The sequence below is a fragment of the Muscardinus avellanarius genome, assembly GCF_963383645.1.
Source record: "Muscardinus avellanarius genome assembly, chromosome: 9".
Classification (NCBI taxonomy): domain Eukaryota; kingdom Metazoa; phylum Chordata; class Mammalia; order Rodentia; family Gliridae; genus Muscardinus; species Muscardinus avellanarius.
Window position 1 is genome coordinate 44,236,813 of NC_137795.1, and position 17,093 is coordinate 44,253,905.

The 17,093-nt window shown below is 43.9% G+C and overlaps 1 protein-coding gene across 8 annotated transcripts in view; it reads left to right on the plus strand.

The window, feature by feature from the left end:
• COG5 (component of oligomeric golgi complex 5) overlaps nucleotides 1–14,779 on the plus strand; it is a gene marked incomplete at both ends in the record, with an annotated part of 279,247 nt that extends 264,468 nt beyond the window's left edge. For 7 of the 8 annotated variants that reach the window (XM_080701111.1, XM_080701109.1, XM_080701105.1 and 4 more), the window contains 3 exons: nucleotides 6,882–7,008; nucleotides 7,433–7,512; nucleotides 14,665–14,779. In XM_080701111.1, coding sequence (XP_080557237.1) covers nucleotides 6,882–7,008; nucleotides 7,433–7,512; nucleotides 14,665–14,779 — 322 coding nt within the window. The remainder of the gene's footprint in view (nucleotides 1–6,881; nucleotides 7,009–7,432; nucleotides 7,513–14,664) is intronic. The other variant, XM_080701108.1, reaches the window with a different exon arrangement.
• Nucleotides 14,780–17,093: the final 2,314 nt, after the last annotated feature.

Below are 17,093 nucleotides of genomic sequence, written 5' to 3' on the forward strand. Positions count from 1 at the left end.
AGGGAACCCTCAGGAAGCAGACAGACACTTGGTCCTGTCCATCGCTCTCCACCTCGGGAATGGTGAGGCTTTTTTAGGCCCCTTGTTGGTGTCGATGATACAAATGCTATTTGAAATGCCAGTCCTCTGTGCATGGATCATTATAGGTCTATAGAAAAGCTGTCTTTCCGTTCTTAGCACTTTCAACACTAAGACCCCAGATGTATTCTGTCCTTTTCATTTGTGAATCCAGGATCCTTAATCCTTCCTCCAAAATAACTGTTGTCCTGCTGTTTCTGAATTCCTAATGACAAGTTCTGGATTTCACCTAGGCCACCGCCTCATCTTGGTGGCTTCGCAGTCACCTGCCACTGCTGAAGCTATGCTAGGGGCATTCAGGTAAACAGGAAGAGTTGAATGTTTAGTTTATTGTCATTTTTATTATTTCTAACAACTAGTCATGTATATGCTAAGTCCATACCAAGTTTTTTTTTTTTTTTTTTTTTTTTTTTTTTGGTGGTACTGGGGTTCCTGGAAGCCCTTCTACCTCTGGGCTACACTCCCAGACCTATTTTTACATTTTTATTTGGAAAAAGGGTCTCCTAAGCCAGCATGCGCGGCTGGCCTCGAACTTGCACGATCCTCCTGTCTCTTGCCTCCCAAACGCAGGGATTACAAGTGTGTGCCACCACGCCTGGCCATCCAAGTATTTTATTGATACTTCCTCATTTAGCCTCACGGCACTTAGGAGTTAGGTAAGACCTACACAAGGCAGTTGAGGCATAGGGTAGGTGGCCAGCACCTCACTGCCCAAGTGAGGGGGTCACAGCGCCATATTGCGGGCTCAGAGCCATCTGCTTCCCAAACCTGTGTTTGTGGCCACTCTAGCCTGCATCTTATTCCAGAAGTTCTCTTCTGTTTCTGTTCTCATTGGTCTTAGCAGAGCATTTGAATGTGTGTATGTACCAACCAGGAATATGTTGGAAAATTTGAAAGAGAATCTGTTGGCAACTTCTGGCTGCTAAAGCACCTCATCTCTCTTTCCTCTGCTACATGCCCCAGGAATGTTCAGACAAATGTACATTTTTATTGCTAGAGTATCCACCCGAAACCTCTGCCTCCTTTCCTGCCTCTTCTGCTAGGATAGGTGATATAGACTCCAAGAAAGGAACCAGTCTCTCCTTTCTACACTGAGCCCAAATCATCCTTCCGCATCATTCTTTTCATGCTAGGCCTCCCTAAAGATTGTGTCCTATTCAGAGAAGATGGCCATCAGTGCCCAGTCTTTCAGGGGAGTCGTGCTAATTCCAGAGCTCAGTGCACACACTCAGGGTCTTGCTGCCTTCCTCAGCCCCATACAAAAAAAGGTTAGGAATCATGGTGCCAGGTGGCATAAAAATAAAAGGCACTGATGTTAGGTGTGACCATAGGAGCAACAGGACTGTTGTCTAACTTCACTTCATGATTGGCCTTGTCAGAAAACTGACAGTGCACGGCCATGAGTCATTTAAACATGAATCTGCCTGAATAAAAATACAATTTTCCCCCCTAAGCGACATAATACTTGACCAATTAATACTACCTTTTAGCTATAAATCATAACCTTGAAAGTGCTACTCTAATTAGAATATTATTCTCTAAGAATGACATGGCATTTGGGACAACTGCTTTTTATAATTCCTTAATTACTTTTCTTTTGTTTCATAAAGCACATGAGATGGTGATTTATTTTTTAACTAGCTAGTGTTTCACATCCCACCTGAAATCAGGGAGAAAGGAAGGCTCATGCTGTGTTCTTTCAGCTCTTAAAACAAACATCGGGGAGAAAATGTCTGCATTTGATGTTTACTGGTAATTATGTTAGTGATGCATAATCCAGAATCAAGTTACCTTATTTTTCATGGCCCTTTTAGCAGGTCTTGGGTAGTATGGGCGATTTGGCCTTGTGACTCAGTGTGCCAAAGGGACAGGTGATTGACCTAAAGATCTCATTTTAAAATAAGCTGGTCTCTACCAGGCCTGGCTCATGCCAGCATCTTAGTTAGCAAGCTCAGCTGAGCCAGGCTCCTAGACACGGCCACGACACACGTGTGCCACGTGTGCGCTCCTTGCTCCTGTCTCTGTATCTCTCTGTTGTCTTTCTTTCCTTATTGATCTTCTTTCTTTCCTTTTATCTTTTGCAAATTGCATTAAGTACTAAAGGCGGTATTCAAACCACAAAACTAATTGCCAAGTTTCAAATTTGACACTAGATTTTGTGAAGCCTGGGAGGTTTTCACGAAGGTGATTTCACAGAATCACCTGTCTATTCTCATTACCAGAAAAAAGAAAATATATCTGGTGTGTGTGTGTGTGTGTGTGTGTGTGTGTGTGTGTGTGTGTGTGTGTGTGTGTGTGAGAGAGAGAGAGAGAGAGAGAGAGAGAGAGAGAGAGAGAGAGAGGGAGGGAGGGAGGGAGGGAGGGAGGGAGGGAGGGGGAGACTGGGGATTGGGGATTGAACCCAAGGCCGTTCTACCTCAGCTCCAGTTGTGTTTAATTTTTATTTTAAAACAGAGTATCACTAAGTTACCACACTCTAGCCTCAAGTGTGATCCTCTAGTCCGAGCCTCCCAAGTACTGAGATTATAGGCTTGAGCCACCATGCTTAGCTTAGAATATATCATTTCTTAAAAGAGTTAAGTGTTTCTTAGCTCTTAATTCTAAAGTATTTCCACTGATAGCCTTCTTGGGGCTCTCCTGTATATGATACATCTCTTATCTCTTCCTGTTCCCAGAACTTAATGTCTGATTTTACATAGTCCGCTATGTGTCTTAGTGAACTCCTCTTTAGGTTCAATTTGACTGGGGAACTCTAGTCTCTGTACCTTGACATCTTTCTCCTGATTTGAGAAATATTCTGCCATTATTTCTTTAAATATTATTTCTGACTCTGTTTTATATTCTTTTTAAAAATTGTATTCTGCAAATTTTAGTTCTCTTGATGGTTTCCCATAATTCCTTTAGACTTTTTTCATTCTTTCTCTTTTTTCCCCTCTAGCTAGATAATTCAAAATACTCAATCTTCAAGCTATTTGATTCTTTTACTTGATCATACCTATTAGTAAAGCTTTTGGTTGAATTTTTCATTTCAGTCCTTGTATTCTTTATGTCTAATGTTTTTTATTTTTATTTTTTTTATTTTTGTGTTCTATTTTTGTTTCTATTTCTTGCTTTGTTTACATATTATTTCCCAGATTTTGTTTAATCTTCTATTTGTATATTCTTGTAGTTTGCTTAACTTCTTAAAGATGGTTGTTGTGAATTTTTTGTCAGCCTTTTCATAGATCTTCATTTCTTTAGGGCTCATTATTAAAGAATTATTAATTTCTTTTAATGGTGTCATGATTCCCTGATCCCCTGAGCAGGCAGAGCCACTGCTATTCTCTCCTGTCTGGCAATACCACTGACAGGGCCCTGCTGTCAGGCAGAGCTACTGGCTGGGCTCTGCAGTCACTTCTGGCAGGAAGCATGGGACATACTTCCTCATAAGGCAGTACTGCTATTTGGGTTTGCAGGCTTGATCAGGTCTGCAGTTTGGGCTTCAAGTGTAGACAGAGTCTCCACTCTAGATTAATGGGTCTGGACGCTGTATTCCACAAAAACACGTGTTGGGTATAGCCTCAGCTATACCACAGAGTAGGCTCTGGGGTTGGGTGGAACCACTGTTCTTGCTTCTGGGTTAGAAAACTCTATCCCCTATACTCTGTAGACAGGCACTGTGACAGGCATGAAGTGGGATCTGAGGCTGGGCATAAAAGCCAGTCCTCTACGCACCCATGCCATATTGAGCTTTTCCACTGGGATTCTGGGAGCAACCAGCTCAGCTTTGCAGGTAGGAACACTGAGCTGTCACCCAGCTCTGCAAGCTGACCGCTGTGTGCTCCACCTCCTTTCTTTGTGTCTACTTGACACCAGGAAATCTAGCCCTACCATTACCCTCAGCGTTTCCTGTGAGGTTAGACAGGAGTGAGCTTCTGCAGGGCATTTCATAATGCAGAAGAAGCTGATGTCTTCTTCTGGTTCTCTTTTACCATCTTAGAAACTCAGAGACTCCTCTCTGGTGCTGTGGTGATGGGGGGCTGCAGTGATATGGTCACAGTGAAACCATCCCTCTCACCTTTCTAAGGTGAAAAACACCATAGTCTAACAATAAGGCTTTTGTTCTGTGTTCCTGTGGTTATGTCAGTCTTGTACCCAGTTTCAGGGTGTTCTTGAAAGGTGATTTGGCTGCAGGTAGTCGTGAGTTGGGCGTTGTGGGCAGGAAGTGGTAAAGCCTGGGACCTTCTTTCTGCCTCTTGCTTGCTGACCTTACTTACCCTCTATAAGATCTTTAAACTGTTCCCCTGTACATTATAAGAGCCATATGTGTTAGCTGATGTTGTCGCTCTTGATGATGATGAAACTAGAAGCTTTCACCAAAGTGAAAACAGAGTTATCCACACAGAGGACAAATGGGAACAGCTCAAAACCGGACTGACCTCAGAAGCCGTTCCAGACCTGATTAAGTGCTTGACTGCTGGCTTGGAGCTCCACATTGTGGGACACTGAAATGATCTGGGCCCTGAAAAATTCCAATGCAGATTCTCTACATTCTTCCTGTGGCCATGGGAAGATCTTTGTTATGCTTCCATGGAACTTGGAAATTTTGGGCCTCTGGTGATATAGACAATGTAAAAGAACTGAATTTTTTCCATAGTAACTATAAGGAAAATAACTGACAAAGTGATACAGGGTTTGGGTGGAAATGGGTGGGGGGGGTACTGGGGGGGGGTGTTGAACCCAGGAGCATTCTACCTCTGAGCTATACTCCCAGCTTTTTTTATTTTGAAACAGGGTCTTGCTAAGTTACTGAGGCTGACCTTGAACTATAATCCTTTTGTCTTGGACTCCCAAGCACTATTATATAGGTGTGTGCTACCATACCCAGCTCCTAAAATAATGCTTTTTGATAAAGCATCTGATCAGAGATAACCTGCAAAGCTGAGCGGGCTGTTCCCAGAATACTAGAGATAAATTGCACTTGTAGTTAACATACAGTTTTTAACAACACTGGATCCAGCAAGACAGACAGATAGACACCAGAGATTGAACTGAGATGGTTTCTACCTCTGAACTCCACCCTCAGCCCTATTTTATTTTTTATTATTTTTATTTTTATTTTTTGGTGGTACTGGGGTTCCTGGAAGCCCTTCTACCTCTGGGCTACACTCCCAGACCTATTTTTATTTTTGGAAACAGGGTCTCCTAAGCCAGCGCGGCTGGCTTTGAACCTGCGCGATCCTCCTGTCTCTGCCTCCCAAGCGCGGGGATTACAAGCGTGCGCCACCACACCCGGCTTATTTTTTATTTTGAAACAGGGTCTCAATAAGTTGCCAAGGCTGGTTTCAAAACTGCGACCTTCATCGGGCGTGGTGGCGCACGCTTATAATCCCCGCACTTGGGAGGCAAAGACAGGAGGATCATGCAGGTTTGAAGCCAGCCACGCTGGCTTCAGAGACCCTGTTTCCAAATAAAATAGGTCTGGGAGTGTAGCCCGGAGGTAGAAGGGTTTCCAGGAACCCCAGTACCACAAAAAACAAAAACTGCGACCTTCCTCATCTCAGCTTCATTTAGTATTATAGGCTTGATTTGCCCTTGACCATTGACGTAACACCTCATTAATGTAAGAAAGGAAAGCATATATCTCTATTTTCACATAGGCCTTCATCATAGATTGGAATCATTAAGATTGGGTGAAGAGCTGGGCATGCTGGTACACACCTGTAGTCTCAGTACTTGGGAGACTAAGGAGAATTGCAGATTCAAGGACAGCTTCAGCAACTTAGCGAAACGCTCAGCGACTTAGCAAGACCCTGTTTTAAAACAGGAGTGTAGGTGTAGCTCAGAGGTAGAATGCCCCTGGATTTAATCCCCGACACCATCAATAAATAAATAAAAGTTGAGACGGAGAAAGAGCCAGGATGCAGTGATGTTACACATGGCTCAGAAACAACATCTGCCCTAGCAATAGATACTGCTGCTACCTTACCTCTCATGATCTAATCTTGGAACAGCTTACAATCATAAGCTCTTGTCCATCACAACTCATATCCAAGACGGGTTCATAAGAATTGTTTCAAATAATTCTTGCCAGTCCTTTCTATTATTTTTATTTTTTATGGTTTTGAGATAGAATCTCACTATGTTGCCTGGGCTGGTCTTGAACTCCTAGGCTTAGCAATCTTCCCACTCCAGCCTCCCGAGCAGATGGGACTGCAGGCACAGGTGGTACCTGATTGGCAGTGGAGTAGATTTGCCTGTACACTCTGGTAAAATTGTGACATTTAGATCCAGAAATGTATGAAATGGTCAGTAAAGTAATAATTCTGAATAGACAAAAACATAATTACCATTTTGAAAAGTTACATAGAAAATATTTGCCTATTGCACCTCCCCAAGGCAGGCCACCTGGCTGCATATTTGAGTTGATCCACATTAGATTATTACCCAAAGTGTATTCTATGTAAAGTGAAAGCTGAAATAATTGACCAAGGTAAGAACCTATTATTTATACCTAAAGTCTTTGTGTTTTATTTGATTGTAGCATACTAATTAAATGAAGTCTAGGAGGAGATTTTGCAGAGTCAACTGGAAGTGACATCAGACCCTTTGACCAGTGGCCAGGGTCAGGAAGGAAGGAGCTGAAAGATACATTAGAGAGAGAGGGAAGGAGGGAGGGAGGGAGTGAAAGAAAAGAGGGGAGAGGGACTGTCTGTCTGATGGTGGGTCCTTCAATAGCCAGTCAAGCAGAATGATTCTCCTACCACATCACTGCTTTTGATATCAAAATAGCATGAATTAGCATCTGCTTTTTCTTCTTCTAGACCACTACTCTTCCAGACAAGTGAACATGTGGCCAACAGCCCTGCACTGGGGGACCTTATTCCGTTCAGCATCATTATTCAGTTTTTGTTCACGAGAGCACCTCCTGAGCTGAAGTCCCCCTTCCAGGTAATAGAGCGCAGCCAGAACCCTCTCATGAATCTTCCTGCCAACTCTGAATATTGGCCTGTCACTGCATGGGTTCCTGGCTCTCTCCGGTTTATTTAGTCTTAATGTCTGTTTTTGAATAAATAGAGGTTAGGAAGGAAAACTCACACTGCCCAGTATCTACTTTCTCAGCAGTGTAAAATCATCTGGTGAATATAGAATTGGCCCTTTGAAGAATAGTGTCACAAGGAATTTAGGTTTATAAAGCTTTGTTGATGAAGGACCCATTTCCTTTGCTTATCCACCATCAGCTGGTAAGTCCCACAGGCTTCTGGGTAGTGAGGAAGGGGCTTGGAGACTGTCACCTTGGGAGCCAGCACACCCTGCTGTTTGCCAAAGAATGCGTGCATACCCTCTCTCCTCTGATTGTGTTTCCACGCTGCAGAGGGCGGAATGGTCCCACGCACGCTTTTCCCAGTGGCTGGATGACCATCCATCTGAAAAGGACAGGCTCCTCCTAATCAGGTAAGCACTGTCTTCAGGGTGCCCTCTGGGGTGAAGCCCAGGGAAGGTGGGGCATGCCGTGTGGGTTGGAGGGCAGAGCCTGGTTGGGCATGGACACCATGCACCTCCTCAAGGCAGGCCACCTGGCTGCACAGGCACAGGTATGCTGCAGCACCAAGGCGAACCCCAGACACGTCACCTTCCATGCCTACCACTCCCAGATCTCCACAGCTCCCTTTTTTTTCACTATGCCCAAAGCAGCCCCAAGGACTTTGTACTTCCAGCTTTGAAAAACAACCTCCACTATGGGAAGATTTACCAGAGCCTCAGATTTTCTTCATCATTTTCATGTGCTGCAGATAGTGAAACAGTGGGGCACAGATGTGAGTGAACTTTGAAAAATTCCCAGATAGGACCCAGCTATTAGTAGGAAACAAGGTCAAGTCTGCAGCCATTTAGATCATGCATGGCCTCCAGGAATGCCCCACAAATTCATTTGTGTCTATGCATGTGCACACAAGTGCATGCACACACTCCATGTACCCCATCTGTGCCCAGAGTGGGATGTTTTAACTGTTGCACACAGCTTATTAAGCATTCTTCATCTGTCAACGCCCACCTCTAAAATTGCCCTCCGCAAAATCACCGGAGGCCTCCCGGGCATCAGGCCGCTCCATTGTCCCCCAACCATTCGGCATCTTTGGCTAGCGTCTTCTGCCCTTCCCTTCTTTCAGTTTATCACACGACTGAACACATTTGTATTTATGTGAGGCCCAAATTTCATTGACATGTGAGGTCCTGCACTAGGAACCAAGGACACCGATAGTAAACTGAGACATGGTCCTCTCCTGGGAGCTTCCGTGACCTCGTGGATGTGGGTTCATCTGTTAAAACCTTTCTGGCCATTTTCCTCATAGTTCATCTGCTGAACTGTCTCCTTCCTTCCATTCTTTACATGATGTCATTTACTATAGTTTGTTTCTGACTCATTCTGCCACTATTTTGGTCCCCAGGTGAGCTCATCCAGACCCGTGTCTCTTGTGGCCTCTTCTCTACTTCAGGGCTCCCATGCCTGTGCCTCAGCTGACTTCACAGGGCCTCAGGCTAGTGACCTCGCTGTCATATGTTACTACTCAAACACCCCACAGTAATCTCCACCCTGAAATGCTCACATTTGATCTCAAACCTCCTTCTACACTCTGTTCGTTGTCTTAGTTGGGAGGTCTCAATCACCTCACCAGCCCAGCCAGAAAGCCTTTAAACCATCACTGAACTCCTCTGTAGCCTTTATTTCCCAAATCCAGTCAATTGTCCCTCTCTGTAGCACTTTGAGCCAGGCATAGTGGGTATGCCTATAAATCTCAATACTTGGGAGGCTGAGACAGGAGGATCCCAACAGGACAGGGTTTGAGGACAGCCTCAGCAACATAGCAAGACTCTCAGCAGCCTAGCAAGATGTTCTTTCAAAATCAGAAGTCAAGGGCTGGGCGTGGTGGTGCACGCTTGTAATCCCAGCATGTAGGAGGCTGAGACAGGAGGATTGAGGTTTATAGCTGGCCTCAGCTACTACTTAATGAAGATCTTTGAAACTTAGTGATACCCTGTTTCAAAATAAAGAATAAAAAATAGGGTTGGGGGTGTAGTTCGGAGGTAGAATACCTCTGGGTTCCATCCCCCAGTACCGAAAAAAAAGGGGGGGTCTGGGGGTAAAGCTTGGAAGTAGACGATCCCCAGGTTCAATCCCTAGTAAAACACACACACACACACACACACACACACACACACACACACACGTTAGCACTTGAACACTTGAAGCTACAATCAACCTTTGTTTGGGCCTCAGTGTGGACCAAACCTACACCCTGGAGCCAGAACAGGATTGGTGTGGTGAGGTAGTTCTTAGCCACATTTGCACACAAGAGCATTGGCAATGCTTTGAAAAAAATCCTCCTGCCTGGGCCACACCCTAGACTGCCTCGGAGTCCCTGGGGGCTGTGACCTGGCACCAAACTCTGTTAGAGCTCCCTGGCAGGCCCACTGTACAGCCAGAGGTGCCATCCACTGCCACCATGGGATATACTGTCGTCAGGTGAAAGAGTCCACTGAGGACACGAGGAGAGATGATTCAGAAACATCAACCATCAGTTAAAAAGTGTGCCACTGAGCCCTTGGGTTTGGCACCTAGAGCCTCCGGACACCATACTGATAGAAAGTACATTAGCCCAGGCCCCTGCTCTTCTTCCATGTTTTCCTGTGCTTAGCTGTGCATATTGAAGCCAGAAATGGGAAATGTTTGCAGGGAGCTTCCCTTGTTTGTTCCAACTGGCCTTGGACAAGCTCTGGGTACTGAGTGGGAGTTAGGCCTGACCTATCTCAGGGATCTGTAATGTCATAGAATTTTTTCCTTGAGTCCCAAAATTTCACTCAGCTATAACACACTTGATAATAGAAAAGGATTTAGTTAATTGAGCAGGGCTCAATTTTGTCTTCTTAACAAGTTGGAATGAGTTCATCCACAACAGTTGTCCTGCTGAGAGTACATCACAAATCTGTTTTCTTTTGCTTCTCTTTAAAAATGCCTTCTGAGTGATTTCATCAGCAGCGCTGTTGCTAAGCCTATATTTAGCAACAGAAAATCATACTCAGAAATACTGTCATTCCTTTTAAGTAAGGCCTAGCCATCCCTCCACACAGTCTGATACCAGAACCTTCATGCCTTGAGCAGAAAATTGAGCCCTCCTTGGAAGATCTGGCAAAAATGCACTCCCGCTACAGCCCAGGCTCTTGGCAAGGAACGGGCCTTTGTTCCAGAGAATATGCTTTTCGTGTTATTGTAAAACTAATTTTGTTCCTGCATACTGAGGCATCCCTGGATGAATTTCTTTCCCCTGTAGATAAGCCCAGGGTGAGTGCTGCTCTTTAAATGTCAGTCCATTCCTTCTGGCTTCCGGGGCAAGCCTTGTGTGTACTCATTGCTCCTCCCAGCGTCATCTGTTAGGTTATCACAAAGTAGGGCAAAGTGAAGACTAAGTGCGGCGGACGAGTAAATGGCAGTGAACTCTCTCCTGCCCTTCCGTTTTCTTGTGACGTGAGATGTTTTCCTGGAGCTTGAATGAATAATAGTCACATTAATTTTGAAGTGAGAGTAATCTCTGATCATGAGGCCAGGTGGGGTAAGAGGGGAAAACTGCACCTGCTCAGCCCCCAGCACGCGCTGGTGCCTGGCAGTCGCTTGGCGTGCCTGCAGGTCAGCCAGTGCTACATCAAGATGAAGTGTGAGCTTTGATGCAAATATTTCTTGAGCTCTGCAGAAGTGGCAGGATTGGACTCAAATCTGTTTACCTTCATATCTACAGTGCAACTACACTTATTATGGTCCTCTTCGGAAACATTTAGGCCAAAACTGTTCACAGACCATGTTAGACTAGTGGTTCCTTTATCTGTGCAGTTAGCAGGAAGTGCAGGGTGCCATGTGCATTCTTGGACCCATCGCCCTCTCACCCACAACATACCCTCAGCTCCTGTTTTTCTGCAAATTCAGGACCCCTGTTGATGGAGGGTGGTGTCTGGTCTCTGCACTTGATATCGCTGTGTATACTCAGGTTCTGGGAACTTACTGCCTGAGATGGATCTAGAGGAAGGATAGAGCCAGGAAAACTCAGGCTAAACTGCATCTTGAGGCGTGTGGTCTGTGTTCAGGTCACTTTTGTACTTGAGTACTGGCATACTGAATGTTTAATACCTGATGAAGATCAGCTTTGTGTTCCATAAAATCTTCCACTGGTCAGGGTATGTCACCTTGAGCCATATTGCCACAGCTCTCCCTCTAGTAAAAACTTGTGGGTTTTTTTTCCCCCCAATAAGGATAACTTCAGTAATCTTATTGTGGTTACAAGCCAGAGTTGAAACTAATTATTACATAATGCTTGGCCTGACTTCCAAGAAAGCTAATGTTCTGCCGAAGCAAATGAAGTAATTTAATAAGTGCTTGAAAATCTTGCTCTGATTTTATGTGGGAGGGAAGCTTCATCTGTTTCTCTCCCCATAGCTCTGATGTTTTAGATGAATACAAAAAAAGAAAAAAATCCAACCAAATTCATTTCTGAGCTTTCTTCTACATATTATATAGTTTATATAAGTTTTATCCTTTTGAATGCAACTGAAACCACCAAGTTGATTTTTTGTCCACTTATTCAATAGAATGGATATAATCGCAGACAGCCTCAGCTAATTAGTGAGGCCTTGGTAACTCAGTGAGACATGGTTTCAAAATAAAGATTAAAAAATAGGGCAGGGGGTGTAGCTTGGAGGTCAAATGCCCCTGGGTTCCATCCCCAGACCCACCAAAAAAAAAAAAAGAACTATGTATTAATGGGACTTGAGATTGTGCTCGTGAGCTGAGTAATGGTATTAACTTACATCTTACTCAAGCAACTGGCTTTTTTAGAGGCCTGCCCATCCCTCCACACTGCTGACTGAAAGGACTCATCCCCTGGACAGAGGATGGAGCCAGCCTTCAGGGATTCCAAAATGCTTGCTGGGTCCTGTGAAGTCAAAGCTGTTGATAAAGAAGTTAGACCTTTCTGCAAATTCTTGTGACTTTGAAGTGAAGCCCTAAGAGATGAGAGCTTTGCAAGGAAGGGCATTTCAAGGGCAAGAAATATAACATGCAAAGGCCCAAGAGAATGTTCTCTTATTAACCCTAGCTTAATCAGTAATGCCAAAGATTAACAGGCCCTCTCAGCCCCTACAGCCTCTCCTAATAGGGGAGAGACTCTTGTGTTAATGTGAACACACATCCTGGATCTCCCCCAGAGTGAGCAATGCGGTTAGGTTATCACATTAAAGCCGCTCTGCACATTACTTGGTAACAAGAAGTGATTCGAGTGTCTTTTTAGGCGACATCACACTTCTAAAAGCTGGTAGTTGCAGAGTGGGCTAGGTGGAGGTTGATACGGCTAGGATTCATCTGGGCTTGGACACTGTCCTGTAGAGAATCAGGCAAGGCAGTGATAACACCTCAGAAAGAGCTCCTGCCATCAAGTATGGGAGACTGACCAGGAGAGGGGAAAGCCAGTCCCACAGTGACCGCCACCTCTGAGGCGACAGCCTTCTCCAGGGCATGAGACAGCCAGGGTTCAAGCAAGTAAAGGGGAGGGCAGGGGCCAGGTGTGACAATGTGTAATAAATTTGTAGGACCTGGTACCTGACTGGGTATAGGAGTGAAAGAGCATCAGATGGAGCCCTGCAGATAAGGGTGCCCTGGGCAGAAAGACAAGAAGGCAGGCAGCACTCACCCAAGTTTTTGGCAGGTGAGTTTGAGGGATACCTGGACGCAAATGTGACTTTTTGGTGGTACTGGGATTCCCGGAAGCCCTTCTACCTCCGGGCTACACTCCCAGACCTATTTTATTTTGGGAAACAGGGTCTCTTATGCCAGCATGGCTGGCTTCGAACCTGCGTGATCCTCCTGTCTCCGCCTCCCGAGCGCGGGGATTACAAGCGTGCGCCACCACGCCCGGCTGCAAATGTGACTTTTTTAAAAAGTCCAGAAGAGCCAGGCGTGGTGATGCATGCTTATAATCCCAGCATTTGGGAGGCTGAGACCGGAGGATTGCAGTTTGCGGACAGCCTCAGCTACTTAGTGAGGCCCTTTGCAACTCAGTAAGACCCTTTTTTAAAATAAAAGAATAAGAGTAGGACAGGGATGTAGCTCAGAGATAGAATGCCCTTGGGTTCCATCCCAGACCCGCAAAAAAAAAAGAAAAAAGAAAAAAGAAAAAAGTCCAGAAGACAGGTGGAAACAGAAATCAGGAGAGATGTCAGGGTCAGAAATAAGAGATTGAATATTTTCTGTAGATAGATGATTGATGGTGCGACACTACAAAGTGAGCAGGAGATGAAGATTCCTTCCCCACAGGTAAAGGAAACAAACATACCTAGTCAAGGTATTTTTAGTGTTTGGGATGAAAAAAAATTATGTATTAAATGGGACTTGAGCTGAATAATGGTATTAATTTAATCTTTATAAAAATTCTCTAATATGCCGGGTGTGGCGGCGCACGCTTGTAACCCTTCGCTTTGGGAGGAGGATCGCACAGGTTCGAAGCCAGCCGCACTGGTTTAAGAGACCCTGTTTCCAAATAAAAATATAAAAATAGGTCTGGGAGTGTAGCCCGGAGGTAGAAGGGTTTCTAGGAAACTCAGTACAACCACCACCAAAAAAAAAAAAAAAAAATCTCTAACATCAGTGAAATTTTGAGTACAAGTACTACAAAGATCTTATTTGTATACCTGGAACTTAAGTAACCAAAAAAATGAATAATCTCAGAATAATTTGTGTGTATATGTGGGTCTGGGGATGGAACCCAGGAGCATTCGACTTCTGAGCTACACCCCCTGCCCTATTTTTTTATTCTTTGAAACATTCTTTTTAGCTCCATTTAAACAGATGATTGGGTTAAGGACTGGCACTCACTATATTTCAGATTTGAGGCCATGTGAGCTCTCTGCTTGGACTGTTAGCTCTTCCACTGTGGTGTGAAAGAAGCCCTGACAGTATAGACACATGCAGGCACTGGGCTGCAGGCATTTGCTGACCCCGAATGTCACCCATGAAAACATCATTATCATGCATAACACCCTTGACTAAATTTACAGTATTTCTCTTTACATTTGTCAAAAGTTAGAGCCAAACATTCTAGTTGTGGGTGGTTCATGGTTTATCATGTATAAGGATTATATACCTACTAGAGTTACTGTGTGTGCCAGAGGGCCCACCCCCAGCCTTCCTGCGCACGCCTGCCTTTCCAAGGTACCATCTGCCCCTGAGAGTACTGCACACGCACAAGTTACATGCAGCTTTTCAGATCAGGTGTCTTCAGTAGGGTGGTATAGAAAGGAGAAATGCAGCACATATATCAAGGCCAGAGAGCCTCTGAACACAACTAGATCACAGGTATAATGCAAACTGAAATGTGTATTGTCTTGTAATCCTAACCACAGTAGCATGACCAAAAAAATGTTTAAAGGCTGTTGGCTCCTTGCCCTGTGGAACTGGACATTGCAGTCCCAGGAATGGATAGGGGTGTGTGTGTGTGTGTGTGTGTGTGTACACGGATGTGTACCCATAAGCTATTAACATTTTTACATTGTTTTCATTTTGATTTTCAGGGGAGCTCTGGAAGCTTATGTTCAATCAGTGAGAAGCAGAGAAGGCAAAGAATTTGCACCTGTCTATCCCATAATGGTTCAGTTGCTTCAAAAAGCTATGTCAACTCTTCAGTAATACAAAGTCAGTTATCTCGATCTTGTGCTAACCCGTTCAAAGTAGGCAGTTCAGTGACACTCAGAGACAGCCACCAGCCACTATTTAAGATTATAATTGATCTTGCTCCACTTCTCTTTAGTATAAAATGTCAAATAGGCCGGGCGTGGTGGCGCGCTTGGGAGGCGGAGACAGGAGGATCGCGCAGGTTCGAAGCCAGCCGCGCTGGCGTAAGAGACCCTGTTTCCAAAAGTAAAATAGGTCTGGGAGTGTAGCCCGGAGGTAGAAGGGCTTCCAGGAACCCCAGTACCACCAAAAAAAATAAAATGTCAAATATTCATTACCTTAAAACTCCATGGACCTGATTTTTCCAGAACTTTTTCCTCCTGATTTCAGATTCTTGTAGAATTTCTACAAGAATCTAAAATTTCTTTCCCATCACATAACTTGAGTTTCCTTATAGTTACAAACAAAAGTCCTTACTGCTCTTAAAGGGGTGTAATCAAATTGTGAGGTATTCTATTGCCTCATGTGTAGCCCGGTAGTCCCCAAATATAACTGCATATTCCTATCACCAGGGAAGTTTTTAAAAACCTTGATGTCCAATTTCTAAAGTACTGATATATCGGCAAGTGGGAACCAGGCATCAATGTTTACAAAAAACATGTCCGCAGCATGATTCCAATATGCAGCAAAGTTTGGCAACCACTGGCATATTCTAAAAGCAAGATATACTGCTAAATGTTCTTTATATCCTATGTGTGTGGTACTGGGGACTGAACTAAGGAGCATTCTACCTCCGAGCTACACTCCCAGCCCTATTTTATTCTCTATTTTGAAACAGGGTCTAAGTAGCTGAGGCTGGCTGTGAACCTGCGATCCTCCTGTTTCAGCCTTTCAAGTACTGGGATTAAAAGCACGCGCCACCGCGCCTGGCTCGTACTATAAATGAAGCAAGGTTTTCTTTATACCTTGTCATTTTATTGAAAGCAGAAATTGGGGGCTGTTCAACTTTGTAAAAAACAATTTAAAAATAAAAGGTTTCTTCTTCTACACAGATTCTCTATGAATAGTAATCTAAGTCTATGTCTCTATTATCCTTGCCCTATTATTAATATTCTTTAAAATTCCACCAGTAACATAATTATAAAAATGAAAGCCTGGGTGTGGCACTTACTTTGTTTTCCATCTCCTGCTCCTTTTATTCTCACAACTCATCCATAAAATCCAGTCAAAATCAATCAGAAGTCAGAGGTAAACTTTTTTTTTCATTTTATTTGAAATAATATACAAGAATATAGTGTGCAAAATTGAGGGGCAACATCATAAAGACGTGTAATGAACTGAAATCAATTTTACAGTTGTGATTCCTAACCAGAAACACCACTTGGTAAGTAACATGAAAAGCCATGATTGTAGCTCAGAGCAAAAGCAGCTGTATTGCCAATGAATTTGCTCTAATTTCGGATAGTTGGAGGAAAGTAAAGTGCAAGTGTTGCACTGCAATAAGTGCAAAGTCTGCCCCCACCATAAAGATATGATGACAAAATATACTTAAGATACGTGGCTGAGGAGATATAGAACACAAAGTTAAAAATACAATGGTGTCAACTGTTAACAGCACCATTACAGTGACTATATCCCAATGCTATTAACTACTTTACCTTGGCCCGGGCTAGGTCTCCACTGGAAATAATGGACGAATGCTGCCACCTGGTGCACAAACTCGGCATGCCCCTGGTAACTGCAGCAGGTGGCTTTTTTCGCTGGGACGGCAACACCATCCACCTGCCACGTGTTCTGTTGTCTCTTGGCACTGGCCAGACTAAGAGCGCCTGTGTTTGGCACAGATGCTGGGCCATGTGGTGGGTGCTTGTGGCAAGGCCAACTCCCAGCTGTTGCTTCATTCCATCATGTGTACAATACAGATTAATAAGCAGTAAGGAGCCAATGTATAAACAGCAGTTACATATTTTTAAATTCCCCTTTCATACAATTTAAAATAAAACATGTATACAATTCTCCTTTTTCTACTGTACTTTTAGCACCACAGGATATCAATTTTCAAGCCTATATTACCTGATAGACATATATGAAGTTTGGAAGGAAAATAAGGCAATTTGGTTTACAATGTTGATAGTTTTAGCATACTTAATGCTCTAATAGAGAAAGCAAATCCTCACTCATATTATTAAATCATTTCAAGACTCAATGCTATCAGTATCTTATGGTCACACGAATTCAGGACAAATGGTGAGACCTGGATCTTCTTAAGTCTTTCCATCAAGAGTCAATGTTTATGCAACTATAGACTTAAGAACATAAGCATCCTGGT